The sequence below is a fragment of the Typopeltis vanoorti genome, chromosome 1 (genome assembly GCF_054136105.1).
Source record: "Typopeltis vanoorti isolate ZY-2024b chromosome 1, IOZ_Tvanoo_1.0, whole genome shotgun sequence".
NCBI classification, from domain to species: domain Eukaryota; kingdom Metazoa; phylum Arthropoda; class Arachnida; order Uropygi; family Thelyphonidae; genus Typopeltis; species Typopeltis vanoorti.
In genome coordinates this window covers 148,977,837-148,992,523 of record NC_143549.1, presented here as the reverse complement: position 1 = coordinate 148,992,523, position 14,687 = coordinate 148,977,837, and the positions used below count along the sequence as shown (strand labels likewise).

At 36.6% G+C, this 14,687-nt stretch overlaps 1 protein-coding gene across 2 annotated transcripts in view; it reads left to right on the top strand.

The window, feature by feature from the left end:
• Suv3 (Suv3 RNA helicase) overlaps nucleotides 1-14,687 on the top strand; it is a 222,567-nt gene that overhangs the window by 30,835 nt on the left and 177,045 nt on the right. For both annotated transcript variants that reach the window (XM_090394567.1, XM_090394561.1), the window contains exon 2: nucleotides 1,903-1,980. In XM_090394567.1, the coding sequence (XP_090250693.1) occupies nucleotides 1,903-1,980 (78 nt within the window). The remainder of the gene's footprint in view (nucleotides 1-1,902; nucleotides 1,981-14,687) is intronic.

Sequence of the window (14,687 nt, the reverse complement as noted above, 5' to 3'; positions counted from 1 at the left end):
AAATTGAGCCAAACCACAGAATTGCATTTTAAGTCCACTGTCACTTGAAAACTCAATTAACTGTTCTTTTTTTGATAACGAAATGTCTTTCTCGTGACTGCAAGCCTGAAATGGATCGCGAACCCAAATTTCTTATAAAAGTTATTCGGAAAATGTGTTTCAAAATTCCGTTTCAGATTTTTGAGTTGGTCACAAACTTTTTGCAGAAACTCAGAATCAACAAAAATATAATTTTCTACTAAAAAGGATTCCAATGTTGGAAAAGGTGCAAATTGTCTGTCTTTTACATAATTAATCCATAAAACCAGTTTTTTCTTGAATGCCTTTATTTTGTCGTAGGCATCAAGAATAGCTAAAGAAGGGCGAGATTTCAATAAATCTCTCCCTGAAGGGAGAGATTTACTTCATTTAATTTTAAAAAAATGTCTGAAAGATAGGATAGTGTTGATAATAATGCTTCATCAACAAGGAATGATGCAAAATCAGAATTATGTTCATTTACAAATAATAAAACTTCATGTCTTAATTGAAATAACCTTGTTAGTACTTTGCCCCTGGAAAGCCAGCAAATTTCAGAATGAAGCAAAAGTTTTATTTATTCACTGCCCATTTCATCGCAGAGTACTAAACTATATCTTTCCCATGATTTAATATCCCCAAGTGTCGCTGGAAAAATTCAATTGGCTTATTTTTTACATCACAGTGTTTAGTTTCTAAATGTCGTTGGAGTTTCGCAGGTTTCATGCACTCGTTTGATAACACTTCATAATACAAAACACGTTGAGGTTTCTGTTCACTTTTATCTCCACACCAATAAACCTGAATGCGAAATATGAACTGTTATATTCCCTACTGTATTTTTTCTTTGAACTGCTTGTTTCTTCTGTTTTAATAGTATCAGATTTACTCGCCGTTACAACACCTGTATCACAATTAGGGTTAGCATCACCTGTTTCATTTGCTCTTCTTTTCAAAGTCCTAGTTCTAAGCCACTTTTCCATTATTAAAAAACGTTTCTGAAAAATATATAAATACTGAATTAACTCACGACACACTTTGTCCAAGTATCACTTAGCACTTCTGAAGAAATACTGAGCCTTAGTTGAAGGAGGAAAACCTTGAATAATAAAAATCAATAAACAACAAGCAATTGGGTGAAATGTGGATAACACATGTTCACTTCAAATCTGACAAAACAGCAAGGGAAGGTGGAAGCAACAAACTATATTGTTGCTCACTTCACCCCTCTTTTATTATTCGTCATTCAGCGGCAGAATGATGAATAATAAAAGAGGGGTGAAGCGAACAACAATATAGTTTTATTACATCCGCCTTTGATCATTCTGATGCTATTTGTTGGGTTTTTTGTCTCCATTTGATTTCAATAATTTTTACTTATTCAATTTTAATTTGTTTTGTTTGGATAATTAAAAATATTTATTTATTTAATTAATTTGTCTTCCTGCGGACCACCTGTCCCATTGTCACGGACCACAGGTTGAGAAACACTGGGCTATAGAATTCAAATCACACTGTTGGCATGGAAGTTTGTAATTTTTTTTAGGTAGGAGATGAATTTGATCACACAGGGTGAGTCTGCAGCTCCACTTACTGGAGACCTTAAATGGCTTGAAAAAGTTCCTTGTTAGTATGGTTTTCAGATTATGTAAAAATAAACAAAATACAAAAAATAAATGAATTAATAAACAGAAAAAATCCTTAGCCCATTCATGGTAGTAACGTACTATAGGTTTACAACCTTTGTCAGTGGGCATTACATGTAGGTGGGGGATATATATGTGTGTGAATATACACACACTTTTATAGTATTTTTTTTTAATATTTATCAATTATTAATCATTTGAAATGTTAATTATTAATGGCAATCATATTTCTTTACAGATGATTTACTAAGATTATTGAACCAATTTCACAGGCTTCCTGAGATTCGCATGATTGCCGAAGAAAATGGACTGGACAGTATGTAAAACCTTTTTATATTATCATTTTATCTAATTTTTAAATTAAAAGTTATTTAATTCACACTTTTCACACCAAAATTCTGTATAAATGTGAATATATTATTCATAATTGTTTTTAAATTTTTTTTCTCGATGGTACATCTTTGGGAAAAGAAAATTAACTATTATTAGGGAAAAAGTTTGCTGTTTCTGGCTAGTTCATTTGTTAACTAGACAGAAGCAGTAAGAAAATGGTGTATATAAAATTCATCATAAACAATATTTCAACCTATGTCTTTTTTAGGTAATGACATATGAAACTACTTGTTCTTGGCTGTGATGAAGTTTTTCTAGCTTCTTTTTTTAGCATAATGAAACCAGTATTAGATTGGGATAAAGTTACCCCTTTTCTGGCTTATCTTATTAGACAGGATTACCAACATCAGAATCACTGAAAATAGAGATTGTATCTGTTTCCACCACTACAGCCACTCTGGACTTGCTGACCATGCTTTGCATACTACAGTGTATCCTATGTTATGCAAAGAAAATATAAACACAAGAGCCTGTTTCTTGAATCTACATTGGCCTTAAGAAGCTATTTAAACCTTAACAAATTTGGTTGCATGAAACTGATATATAGATATATTATACTGTGTTCCCTGATGATGGCAATTTGACTTAGCTGAAATATTAGAAATGTTAACTAAATTTATTGTAATTATGAATAGCCAATATATAAGCCTCAACCAGACTTAACCTTCAGATCATCCATACCAACCATCACTGTTATCTTATCCACATTCTCACTTTGCTTTATTGCCATAGTCATACTCTCTTGTTCCTCCAGACATGCAGTCCTCCAGTCTTCTATTTTGCACACTGAATCACCTAACAGATCAATTCATTCCTTGCTCACCTGCATCCTTCTCTCCTCCCCTCCCAAACACACACTTCCCTCATTTATCCGCCTCCTTATCTCTCTATCCTTTGCTTACATACTCTATTGACTTTCTTTCATTCTCTGTTTCTCTTTTCCTGGTTATTGCATTCTCTTCTTCTCTCACTCCCATAACTTTCTCTGTTTGCCTTTTGAAAAACTTCTGATTTCCCTTTTTTCACATAAGTTAACTCATTTTTGATACCTTCTGCTCTCAGTATCTCTCTTTCCAAGCAGCTTACCCTCACTAAAGATTCATTGATGCATATGCCACCATCCTTCATATCTCCAGTCACACTACCTAATATACTAAGTTGATTACCACCTCATGCTCACCTTTCTCCCACTTGATTGTAAGTCAGAGAGTGAAAATTTGTAGTCTGCTGGTGAGATATGATAGTGTTGAGTTGAACAGGAGGACTATGATAACAAATGATGTGATGCATAGTGTGTGGTGTGTAGAAGAAATGGGTGCGAGTTTTTGGATGTGTGGAGTGGGTTTGATAACAGAAAAGACTCGTATAAGAGGGATGGCTTGCACTTGAATGGATTTAGCATCAGGAGCTTAGCAAAATATTTATTGGAGTGAGATCTAATGCAGAGAATTTGGAAAACTAGATTGTCATGGGTGGAACAGAATGTGTGTTTAAGTTTGCTAAAATAGAAACATGATAATGCTATGAATGTAAGTGAGCATGGGAGTGAATCTATGTTTTGGGTTTAGACATTGTAGTAGGGGAAGCAGAAACAGGTAAGTTGTCCAGCTGGTCAAACAGACTGCAGATGTAATGCAAAAAAAAACAGAGGTAACTTACATCTATACACAAATGCTAGGAGCATCAGAAATAAAGGGGTTGAATTTAATAATTTAGTTTAATCCTTTATCCAAGTGTAAGCAAATAAAGTTTGCGCCTGAAGTATCTTCAGGACTGAGTCAACTCGTGGTAAAGGTGGACTAAGCTCTCATCACTTGTCTTAGTATCTCCCATAATGCAAAGCATATCTCCTTGCAGACATGTATAATGCTGTGCATTAAGGGAAGGGCCACTACCCAGACCGGTTTCGACCTTTATTGAGGTCTCATCAGTGGGAGCCAGACCTAGAGATGGTGATACTAAGGTGGAAGTAATGGAGAAGTCATATTTACCTATATGAATTGCCAAAAGTTGTCTCACCTTATTATTAAATTACTGTGGATTAGAGAAAAGATGTTGGAAGTTTTTTTCCACTTGGTTAGACTATAATAATTTAGTTTAATCCTTTATCCAAGTGTAAACAAACAAAGTTTGCACCTGAATTATCTTCAGGACTGAGGCAACTCGTGGTAAAGGTGGACTAAGCTCTCATCACGTGTCTCAGTATCTCCCTTAGTCCACCTTTACCACGAGTTGCCTCAATCCTGAAGATATTTCAGGTGCAAACTTTGTTTGCTTACACTTGAATAGAGGATTAAACTAAATTATTATAGTCTAACCAAGTGGGAAAAAACTTCCAACAATCTTTTCTCTAATCCAGAGTAATTTAATAATAAGGTGAGACACCTTTTAGCAACTCGTACAGGTACAATAAATATGACTTCTCCATTACTTCCACCTTAGTATCACCACCTCTAGGTCTGGCTCCCACTGTTGAGACCTCAATAAAGCTCGAAACCAGTCTGGGTAGTGGCTCTTCCCTTAATGCATAGCATTATACATGTCCGCAAGGAGATGTGCTTTGTATTATGGGAGATACTAAGACAAGGGTTGAGTTTGTTAACTTGAATACTTGACATAAGGTTGTTGGCATAAGTGAAACCTAAAAGCTGGAATCAAGCATAAAGGATATAATATTTTTAGGAAATAGAAGAGGAGGAGGAGAGAGAGAGAGTATTACTAATTGTGATATTGATTTGAATCCGGTTAGTATAGAAATTCATGAAAGATAACAGCAGTAATATAGTGATAATGTTCTATATAACAGATGTTCCATGGAACAGTTTGAGGCACTCTGGTATGAAGCAGAGGCTAATATGATGAAAAATATATATGGTAGGTATTGCTACAGACATTTCTGTTCATTAGCTGGGATAATGAAATGCATCCCCAAATTACTTTATGTGCACTAAATGAGTAATCACAGATTGAATAACAGTAGGACCAAGCGCTGATCTTTGTGATACACCACTGGTTACCTTAAATCTTGCTGAAAAAACTCATAAGAATGAAAGTGAATTTATTGAGCTGTTGCAAGACACCTTTCTTAAATAGCATGTGAAAGAAGGAACTCTAGTTCAAAGAGTGTTAGATTTCAATATAGCAGCAGAAGAGGTCTCAGTTAAGGGTATGAACTGTTTTGTTACAGTGATCATGCTGTAACTAAGTGTATATGGATGTTCTGACTAGGACAGGTTACATGCTGAACTACAAAGCTGGAAATTATGACAAACTAAGTCCTCGCGGTTAACCTAGTGGCTATGCGCTTCACAACCGTATGCCTGGGGAAGGAGTGTCCTAGGTTCGATTCCCGTCGAAGATGTGAGGATCTTCCTCAGCCATTGCCAAGTTAGCCAGTCTTGGGCGTGGACAGCAGGGTTTTTTCCACCAGTTTATGTGGGATTTTTCATCCCGCAAGCAGGCAAACCGGTCCAGTGAACACGCGGATTACAGTCAGGAATACTGACCCAGCCATAGGTCTGAATCGTCAGCTATACCGGTTCCGGAGCCTGGGTCAAATTTGGGGGGGACTGAGATGGTGCCGTACCTCCTTGTAAAGGGGACTCACGGCCGTGTATCATCATACGATTATTATTATTATTATGACAAACTAAGGAGAATACTATGTTTTGCTCGTTGGTATCATTTACTGAATGAAAAGGATAGTAGTACATGGGAAGCTTTGAAAAGATGCTTAAATAATGCAGTATCAAAATGTGTCCATAAAGTATAATGAACAAATAGAATAGAAAAATTGAAATAGATTTTCAACCTTATTAAGCAAGAGATCTACAAGAAGGAGATAATGTGCATAGAATTATGTGAATAAGAATTAGAAATGGAATATATAAAGTGCAGGCCATGTATTTCTCTGTATTCCACAAATGGCTAAGTCAGAGTATGTAAAAAAAATTAGCATGCAGAATAAAGGTAATCAAAAATTTATCATTATGTTGCAATTGAAAGAAAGAATGTGGAAGAATATCATTACTGAACGAAGATGGTAGCCTTCTGTCAGAAGCGGGTGTGATTGTTCAAATAATGAATACTCAATATACTAAGATCCTTCAAACTGGTGTATGCAACATGGCCCACAATTTTACAACTATGTTAGATAGAAGGAGGTTCCAGAAATGTTTCATAACCTGGATAAGTAATCAGTAATAGGGACAGATAGAATATCAACACATATGCTAAAGAGTTGTTCAGCCAGACTTATTAGGTTCTTGACATGTTTGTATAATTTGAGTCTCAGCTCAGGAAAGATCCCACAGGAATGGAAGGAATGAATGATAATCCCATTGTACAAGAGTGGTGCAAAAAATAATTGACTATTTACCAATCAGCATCACTAAAACAATTTGGAAAATTTTAGAGAAGTTGGTAAGAACTCGCATAAAGAAATGGACTCAGTGACAAGATATACTTTGCAACACCCTTAATAGGTGTCATATCTGAGCATTAGTTTGATCCTATTTTATAATAGTGTTATGGCCGAGTTGGAAAAGGGGAAAGACTACTCTCTGATATTGTTGGATTTTGCTAAGGCATGTGATAGGATACCACATGAGAAGTTGCATAAACTGGAGAATATGAATTAGATTATAAACTATTGACTTGAATAAATGGCTGTCTGATGGACAGGTATTAGAAAGTTGTATTTGGAGGATTTAAATCTATCATATTTAAGTTGATCAGTTGTGTACTTCAGAGATCAATTTTTGGACCATTGCTGTTCAATCTGTAAATTAATGATACTGGGAAATACCTGCAGGAGATGTTCATTTACTTTCTGGTGATACAAATATAGTGCAGAGATGCAACTGATATTCAGCACTTAAAGAACAGAATGATTTGAATACACTGGAACTGTGGGAAAATGACTGTCAATTTAGTGTTAAGAAGTGTAAAGTTATGCACTTGCCATGATGAGATTTCCATTTGCATAGTATATTGATGTAATTATGAGGCTGGGAAATTTTGAGTTATGGTGGATAGGAATTTGAAGTTCAAAGGCCACATATCAGAAATTGCAAATACAACTCAGAGGATAATTGCAATGCCATAATGAACATTGATATGTTCGCCATAATTTACTTGGGCTACTTTGTGAAGTTGAAACCATTAAGAAAAGGAAAACCACCTACCTTGGTCACATACTAAGGCATGAATCCCTACAAAAAACACTTTTAGAAAGAATGACACAAGGAAAAAGAAGAAGAGGAAGACAGATTGGATGGGAAATATTAAGGACTGGACCTTTTTGTCCTATGAAGAATGCAAAAGAGAAGCACAAAACTGTACATGGTGGTCAACCTCCTGGAAGGAGATGACATCTGACAAGACAAGACTTTGTGAAGATTTGATCTTCCAGATTCTGAGGGAATAAAGAAGCTGTGCAAAGATCAAAGAAAAGTTACAAAAATTATATCGAGATTATGGAATGTAGATTACAAGAACAGATATAAGAGAGTATATGGATTGCAGACTCTGGTAAACTGCAGAATGGTGGGTGATATGATAGAGGTCTGTAAACCTCTATGTAAACCTACTATAAGAAGCCAAAAGGCTATTTTACCAGCGACATAAATTAAGTTTAAGGGAGATGGTAAATCCCGTATATTATTCTACAGCCGGGTACGAAACTCGGATCGAAATCCATCGTAATCCTAGAGTTTCATGCTGAAAAAACTGTCGGCAAGCCCAAGTGTAAGTAATCACTTGGGTAGTACAACATCAGGGCAACTCGGAGCAAAGGTGAAGCAAGCTCCGTCACTGTCCCTAATATGCTCTCATAATGTAAAACGCAGCTCCTAGGAGATGTATTACTGTTTTACATTATGAGAAGAGGTCACTACCCAGACCGGTTTCAACCCTTTTTGAGGTCTCATCAGTGAATAGGTAGACCTGGAATATCAAGGTTTTAAGTGAACCGAACTTACATATACCTCTACTAACGAATTGCTAAACTGATGTACTTATTATTGTTATTACCACTATAAGAAGCCAAAAGGCTATTTTACCGGTGACATAAATTAAGTTTAAGGGAGATGGTAAATCTCATATTATTCTACAGCCGGGTACGAAACTCGAATCGAAATCCATCGTAATCCTTGAGTTTCATGCCGAAAAAACTATCGGCGAGCCCAAGTGCAAGTAATCACTTGGGTAGTACAGTTTAGCAGTTCGTTAGTAGAGGTATATGTAAGTTCAGTTCACTTAAAACCTTGATATTCCAGGTCTACCTATTCACTGATGAGACCTCAAAAAGGGTTGAAACCGGTCTGGGTAGTGAACTCTTCTCATAATGTAAAACAGTAATATTATGAGAGAATATTAAGGACAGTGACAGATCTTGCTCCACCTTTGCTCCGAGTTGCCCTGGTGTTGTACTACCCAAGTGATTACTTACACTTGGGCTCGCCGACAGTTTTTTTCAGCATGAAACTCTAGCATTACGATGGATTTTGATCCGAGTTTCGTACCTGGCTGTAGAATAATATGGGATTTACCATCTCCCTTAAACTTAATTTATGTCGCCGGTAAAATAGCCTTTTGGCTTCTTATAGTAGTAATAACAATAAATATATAAGTACGCCAGTTTAGCAATTCGTTAGTAGAGGTATATGTAAGCTCGGTTCACTTAAAACCTTGATATTCCAGGTCTACCTACTCACTGATGAGACCTCAAAAAGGGTTAAAACTGGTCTGGGTAGTGACCTCTTCTCATAATGTAAAACAGTAATATTATGAGAGAATATTAAGGACAGTGACAGAGCTTGCTCCACCTTTGCTCCGAGTTGCCCTGGTGTTGTACTACCCAAGTGATTACTTACACTTGGGCTCGTCGATAGTTTTTTCAGCATGAAACTCTAGGATTATGATGGATTTCGATCCGAGTTTCGTACCCGACTATAGAATAATATGGAATTTACCATCTCCCTTAAACTTACTCTATGTAAACCGTTCTTTTCTACTTCTAATATGAATTTTATTTTTGAGTGTTGATTATTCAAAAAATATAAAATCTTCAAGTTCTTTGTGGATATGTTTCCAAATGATAAAGATGTCATCAACATATTTCCACCATACATGTGGTTTTAAAGTTGCCTGTGCTATGGCTGACTCTTCAAATTTTTCCATGTATAAGTTGGTGATTGGAGGTGATAGAGATGAGCCCATTTCAAGACCATATGTTTGATAGTAATGTTTTCCTTTCCAAGTGAAGAATGAAGATTTGAGGCAATAATGGAAAAATATGTGTGATGTCCAAAGGAAATAGGTTTCAAGCATATTCATTGTTTCACAGAGACATTAGTAGATAATGAAGCAACATCTAAACTACTTAATATAATGAAATTACACCTAAACTAGTTAATATATCAGGTAGAAGTTTGAAAGTTTATCTACAAAATGCATTGAATTTTTCAAGTAGGAGTTTGTATGTCTGATATGAAGTTTGGGGAGTTAAGTATTTAGAGAGAAGATATGTTGGAGAACTTCTGCCATCATCTATTAGACATAGAGGGATGTCACTCTTAAACTTTATGCATGCCATATAATCTTGAAGTGATTGGGTGTCTGGAATGTTGAAAACAAAAGGAAAGTAAAAAGTGGACTTGCAGTGCACATCCTCGAAGAACATGACACAGTAAATTGGCAAGCTTCCTCCATGCCCTACTTAGAAGATAATTACTTCAACTGTTGTTCCAGAGTCCTCCAATGTCATTCACTCAAAAGGCACACTAAATAGAAACCAAGGAATGATCCTTCATGACATTTCGAAGTTGTTAATTAATATGTGTAACATTCAAGACCTCTCCTATGCCAGCAATCACAAACAGAGTTTATACAATATGTAAACTGCATGTAACATGCCTGACGATACTCAGGATTAAACTATCATTCCAGTCTTTTCAATTTATAGTTATAGCAGCTGTTGGAAAATGTTTATTTTTTAGTTGCTTTTTTTACTTATGTTAAGCAACCTCCTGAAGATGACGTTAGCTTTATAGACAGCAAAACATGCCAAGGAAATGTATCTAGTATAAATAAAAAAACGTCTACGAGTTCAAACCTGGTTGTTTATTATTCATTTTTAGGTGCAGTTTGCAAAATATTTAAACTTCTTTAAGAGTCATTTTGTCTGTGCATATGCTTAAAGTTTTATGTTTTATGTTATTCTGGGAAGGTGAAAGAATTTTTACTTGGATTTGCTTTCAGAGGGCACTTTAGCCAAATATAAGTTAGCTGGTGTCATACAGGAATGATAGGTTCCCCTTCTCAAGGAACTCAAGATTTCATCCTGTAGAGCAAGAAAATCACTGGAAGAACATACATAGTTAATAGACATAATACATGGATCTCATAACCTTAGTGGCTTTGGCATTAAGTTCATGTAGGCTTTTATTCAAATTTTGTATTTGAAATTCTCATAAAACTTTAAGCTGATATCCTCATAAAAATTTTTGTTTCAATCAGATCATTCAGGATCACAACAAAACATGTTTATATTATATATTACAATAAGTCTGCTATGACTGAATGGAATTTGAAATTTTGAATATGTATTTTTTGAAGAAATTCATGACATGGTGTTTGGAGCCAGGCTTGATTGAGCAGGAAATGTAAAATTTTGAAAAATATTGAGGATGAAGAGCAAATATATGATATGAGCATAGAAATATTTATCCAATTCAAATAAGTTTAAAAATGAAAGAACAAAAAAGGAACAAGGAAACTTGCAATATACACAAAGCCAGCAGTAGCATTATGCATGTTGGCAGTTTCATGCCAATTGACATCAGATTTTAAAATAAGTTAGTTTAAAATCTGATTGTTTTTTCATAGTTGTTATCCCTATGTTCAAGACTGCTTTGATATAATAGATTTTATATGTATATGTTTTCTATGCTGGCCTGGTTGGCTGAGTGGTTAGTGTATCTGCTCTCCAGCCAAAATGGTTTGAATCCCACCGTAGGCATAGATGTTGGTGTGCCACCTAATGAAAGTGTGACAACATCGTGTTGTTTCCCTGGTGCAAAAATTCACAATATTACTCACACCATCCAGATGCAAAATGTTTAGGAGAAAGAACTAATTGTCTTGGTTGGCACAAATGATCTGAGAGGCGAGAAGTATTCTTATGAGGGAAGATCTAAAGGAGTTGTTAGAAGAGACAGAACTGAAGAGCAAGAAGATGAAGATTGTAAGTCTCCTACCACTCTATGATAGAGGCGAATTGAGGAGGACGTTGCTAACTAATGAGTCTATACATAAGTTGTGCAGAAAGAATGATGTAGGATTTGTGGATCTGTGGTCTATATTTCATGGAAAGAAGGATTTGTACAGTGCTGATGGACTGCATCTAAATGGTTTTGGTGAAATGCTGAAGCTCAAATTCAGGAAAACTTAAGCAATTAGGGTGGAAGCAGGTGAGTTTGTGTGAAGGAAACCATAAGGCGAGTGAGTGTGAGAATGACCAAGTGCGGAATCTAGTCTCTCAAGCAAAAATATTGAATAGGGTAGTCAGTACAGGAAGTATAGGTGGGTGGGGGCCAAAGTGGGTGCTGCAGTTTCTATATACTAATGCCAGAAGTATCTGGAACAAGGAGGAGGAGTTTTGGACATTAGTTAGTGCAACCTGGCCAGAAGTTATAGGCATTAGAGAGAACTGGCTAACAGCAAATGATGTAGTTACATGGATAGAATGTGAAGGGTTTAGTGTTGAAAGTTTTTTTCCACTTGGTTATAATATAAATTAAAGATGCCAAGAAATTATGTTCTTGGTTTAATCCTTTATCCAAGTGTAAGCAAACAAAGTTTGTGCATGAAGTAACTTCACAACTGGGCTACTTGTATACACCCTCTGTCCAAAAAGAAACCGAACTTTTCGAAAATAGAAGAAACTAGTGGTGCCACCTGTTGTATCTTTTTGTTGTTGAAAGCAGCAACCTTCGTTAGTGTTGTGTCAACTGTTTATGACATTTGTTTCATTAGAAGCAGAGTTATAGTGCCAAGAGTGACAGTGCCTTTTGATGAAAGGTCGAAAAATGAATTTCAAACAGAGAGCTGAGATTGACTTTTGTGTTAAACTTGGTAAAAGTTTTACCGAAACGCATCAAATGCTTCAAAAAGCATATGGTGATGAATGCTTATCCCGTACTCACGTTTATGAGTGGTTTAAGCGATTTCAAATTAGTCGTGAGACGCTTGAGGATGACAAAAAGCCGGGCCGTCCAAAAACTGGACTGAGCGAAGTTAACATCCAAAAAGTGCGTGATTTCATCAAAGAAAACCCGAAATTGTCCATGAGATTGATTGAAGATGAATTGGGGATTCCAAAATCAACTGTGCACAACATTTTGACCGAGAGTTTGGGCCTTCGTAAATTGAATTTGCAATTTGTTCCCCACAAGTTGACCGACGACCAAAAAAATGTATCGAATTGAACACTGCAAGGGCCTCATTAAAAACCTCTCATAAGGACTCAAACTTCCTTGAAATGATCGTTACTGGTGACGAAACGTGTTTTGAGTATGAACCTGAAACAAAGCGTGAGTGCTGAGTGGAGACCACCAGAAGAGGGGGGGGGGGGCATCCGAAAAAAAGTCGCCTGGAGAAGTCAAAAGTAAAAGGGCCATTATCCACAAAGAATTCTTTCCGTCTGCCCCAACAGTCAATGGTGAGTTTTATCTCGAAGTTTTGAAGTGATTGATAGCGAAAATTCGTCACGTACACCATGAATATTGTGATGCAGGCAGCTGGTCACTTTTGCACGATAATGCACCACCTCATCGCTCGAAAACCATGAGACAGTTTTTGAACAAAAACTAAGTTTGTGTGTTGGATCACTTGCCGTATTCACCTGATTTGGCACCCTGTGACTTCTTTCTCTTCCCCACTTCATTTGCTAATGAAAGGAAAGCAATACATCACCATTGAAAACGTTCAAGCGGCAGTAACCAGGACCCTCAACAATATCCCAAAAACCTATATACCGATATAAAAAAACTCGTTTAATGAATTAATTGACCGTGCCAAATGCTATATCGAAGCTGAAGGAGAGTATATTGATTGAAATAAATGATTTGAATAATTATAATTGGCCTGTGTTTTATTTTCTATCAAAAGTTCGGTTTCTTTTTGGACAGAGGGTGTATAAGGCTAATGCAATTTGCAGAGTCTAGTGGATGTGTGTGTGTGTGGGGGGGGGGGTGATATGATCGAGACACATAAGTTTTACCAGATTACCATTTAAGAGATTTTTCGCAGAATGGTGGGAGAACAGGAGAACTTCATCTCTGGAAGCTGTATAAGGAGGATGCAATCAAGGGAGTAAGAAGCAAGTTTTTTACATGGGATTGGTGAATAACTGGAATGCATTGCCTAAGAGTTTTGCCTATGAATTTTTGGGTCTCTTGAGGTCAAAGCCAGATAACTAGGAGAAGACCTCCACATAGTCTTTAAGGAATGTTAAGATCTAACTAGAGTTCCTGAACTAATGTTGGTCTTCACTTTATGTGGTTTGGATCTGTTAGTAGATATCCACTGGGTACTGAACAATTGAGACTTAAGCAAGTGACTGCAGAGAATGTGAATGTATTGGCTGTGGGGCACTTGGCTAGAGGGGCTAGAGCAAGGTGTCATCCCTGGAAATTGAATGAAGCTGTGGTTAGTATGGTTGTGAGGACTCGATTTTTTTGCTTGGAGAGTTATGAAGTAGTAGAATGAGTTGCCAGAGTCAGTTTTGAGTACTTTGTCTGTTAATGGGTTCAAGCAACATTGGGAAGGTGTTTGCCATTCTGATAATTGAAGGATCGGATAATTGAAATACAAGGGTCAGTTAATTGAAAGGTCATTTTTCGAATGTCGGATAAATGGTAATTTGTGTGTGTATATTATTATTATTCGTGACACCTCCAAGGAGTCTGAAGACTCATCGCGGGAGGACACTTACTATACAACTGTCTCCACCACCACACCGAACCTCTACTACCAATCATCTCCATCAATACCATCTGCTGCCCACCACCATCACAACTAATATTTTTTGTCTGTAAATTGCATATGTTCTGAAGGGCTGATTTGTTCATATGCAGGATGAAAAACCCGAGTTTCTGGGAGAAAAAACCCTGCTGCCTCCGTATGACATCGGCTAACTCACCTTCGATTGAAGAAGTCCACATAAAGATTCCTCCCCCCACAACGAGAATCAAACAGGCCTATTCCAATCGAAGGGCGCAATGTACCATCATTCTTTCAATTGCGCTATGGAGGCATTTCTTATATATATATATATGTTAAATATATATGTTAAAGATACCAAGTAATTTTAAACCTGGTTTTACTCCATTTCCCAAGTAAGCAAACAGACTAAAAGTCAAGTTTGCACCTGCAATTGATGCAAGTCTAACTGATCCCACAGGTAGTGCAGGACCAGGGCAACTCGTGGCAAAGGTGGAACAAGCTCCGATCACTAATCTTAATATTTACCCTTAATGCCAAAACACATCTCCAAGAAGGGGATGTATGATGTTTTGTATTAAAGGCAAGGGGCCACTACCCAGACTGGTTTCGACCTTTATTGAG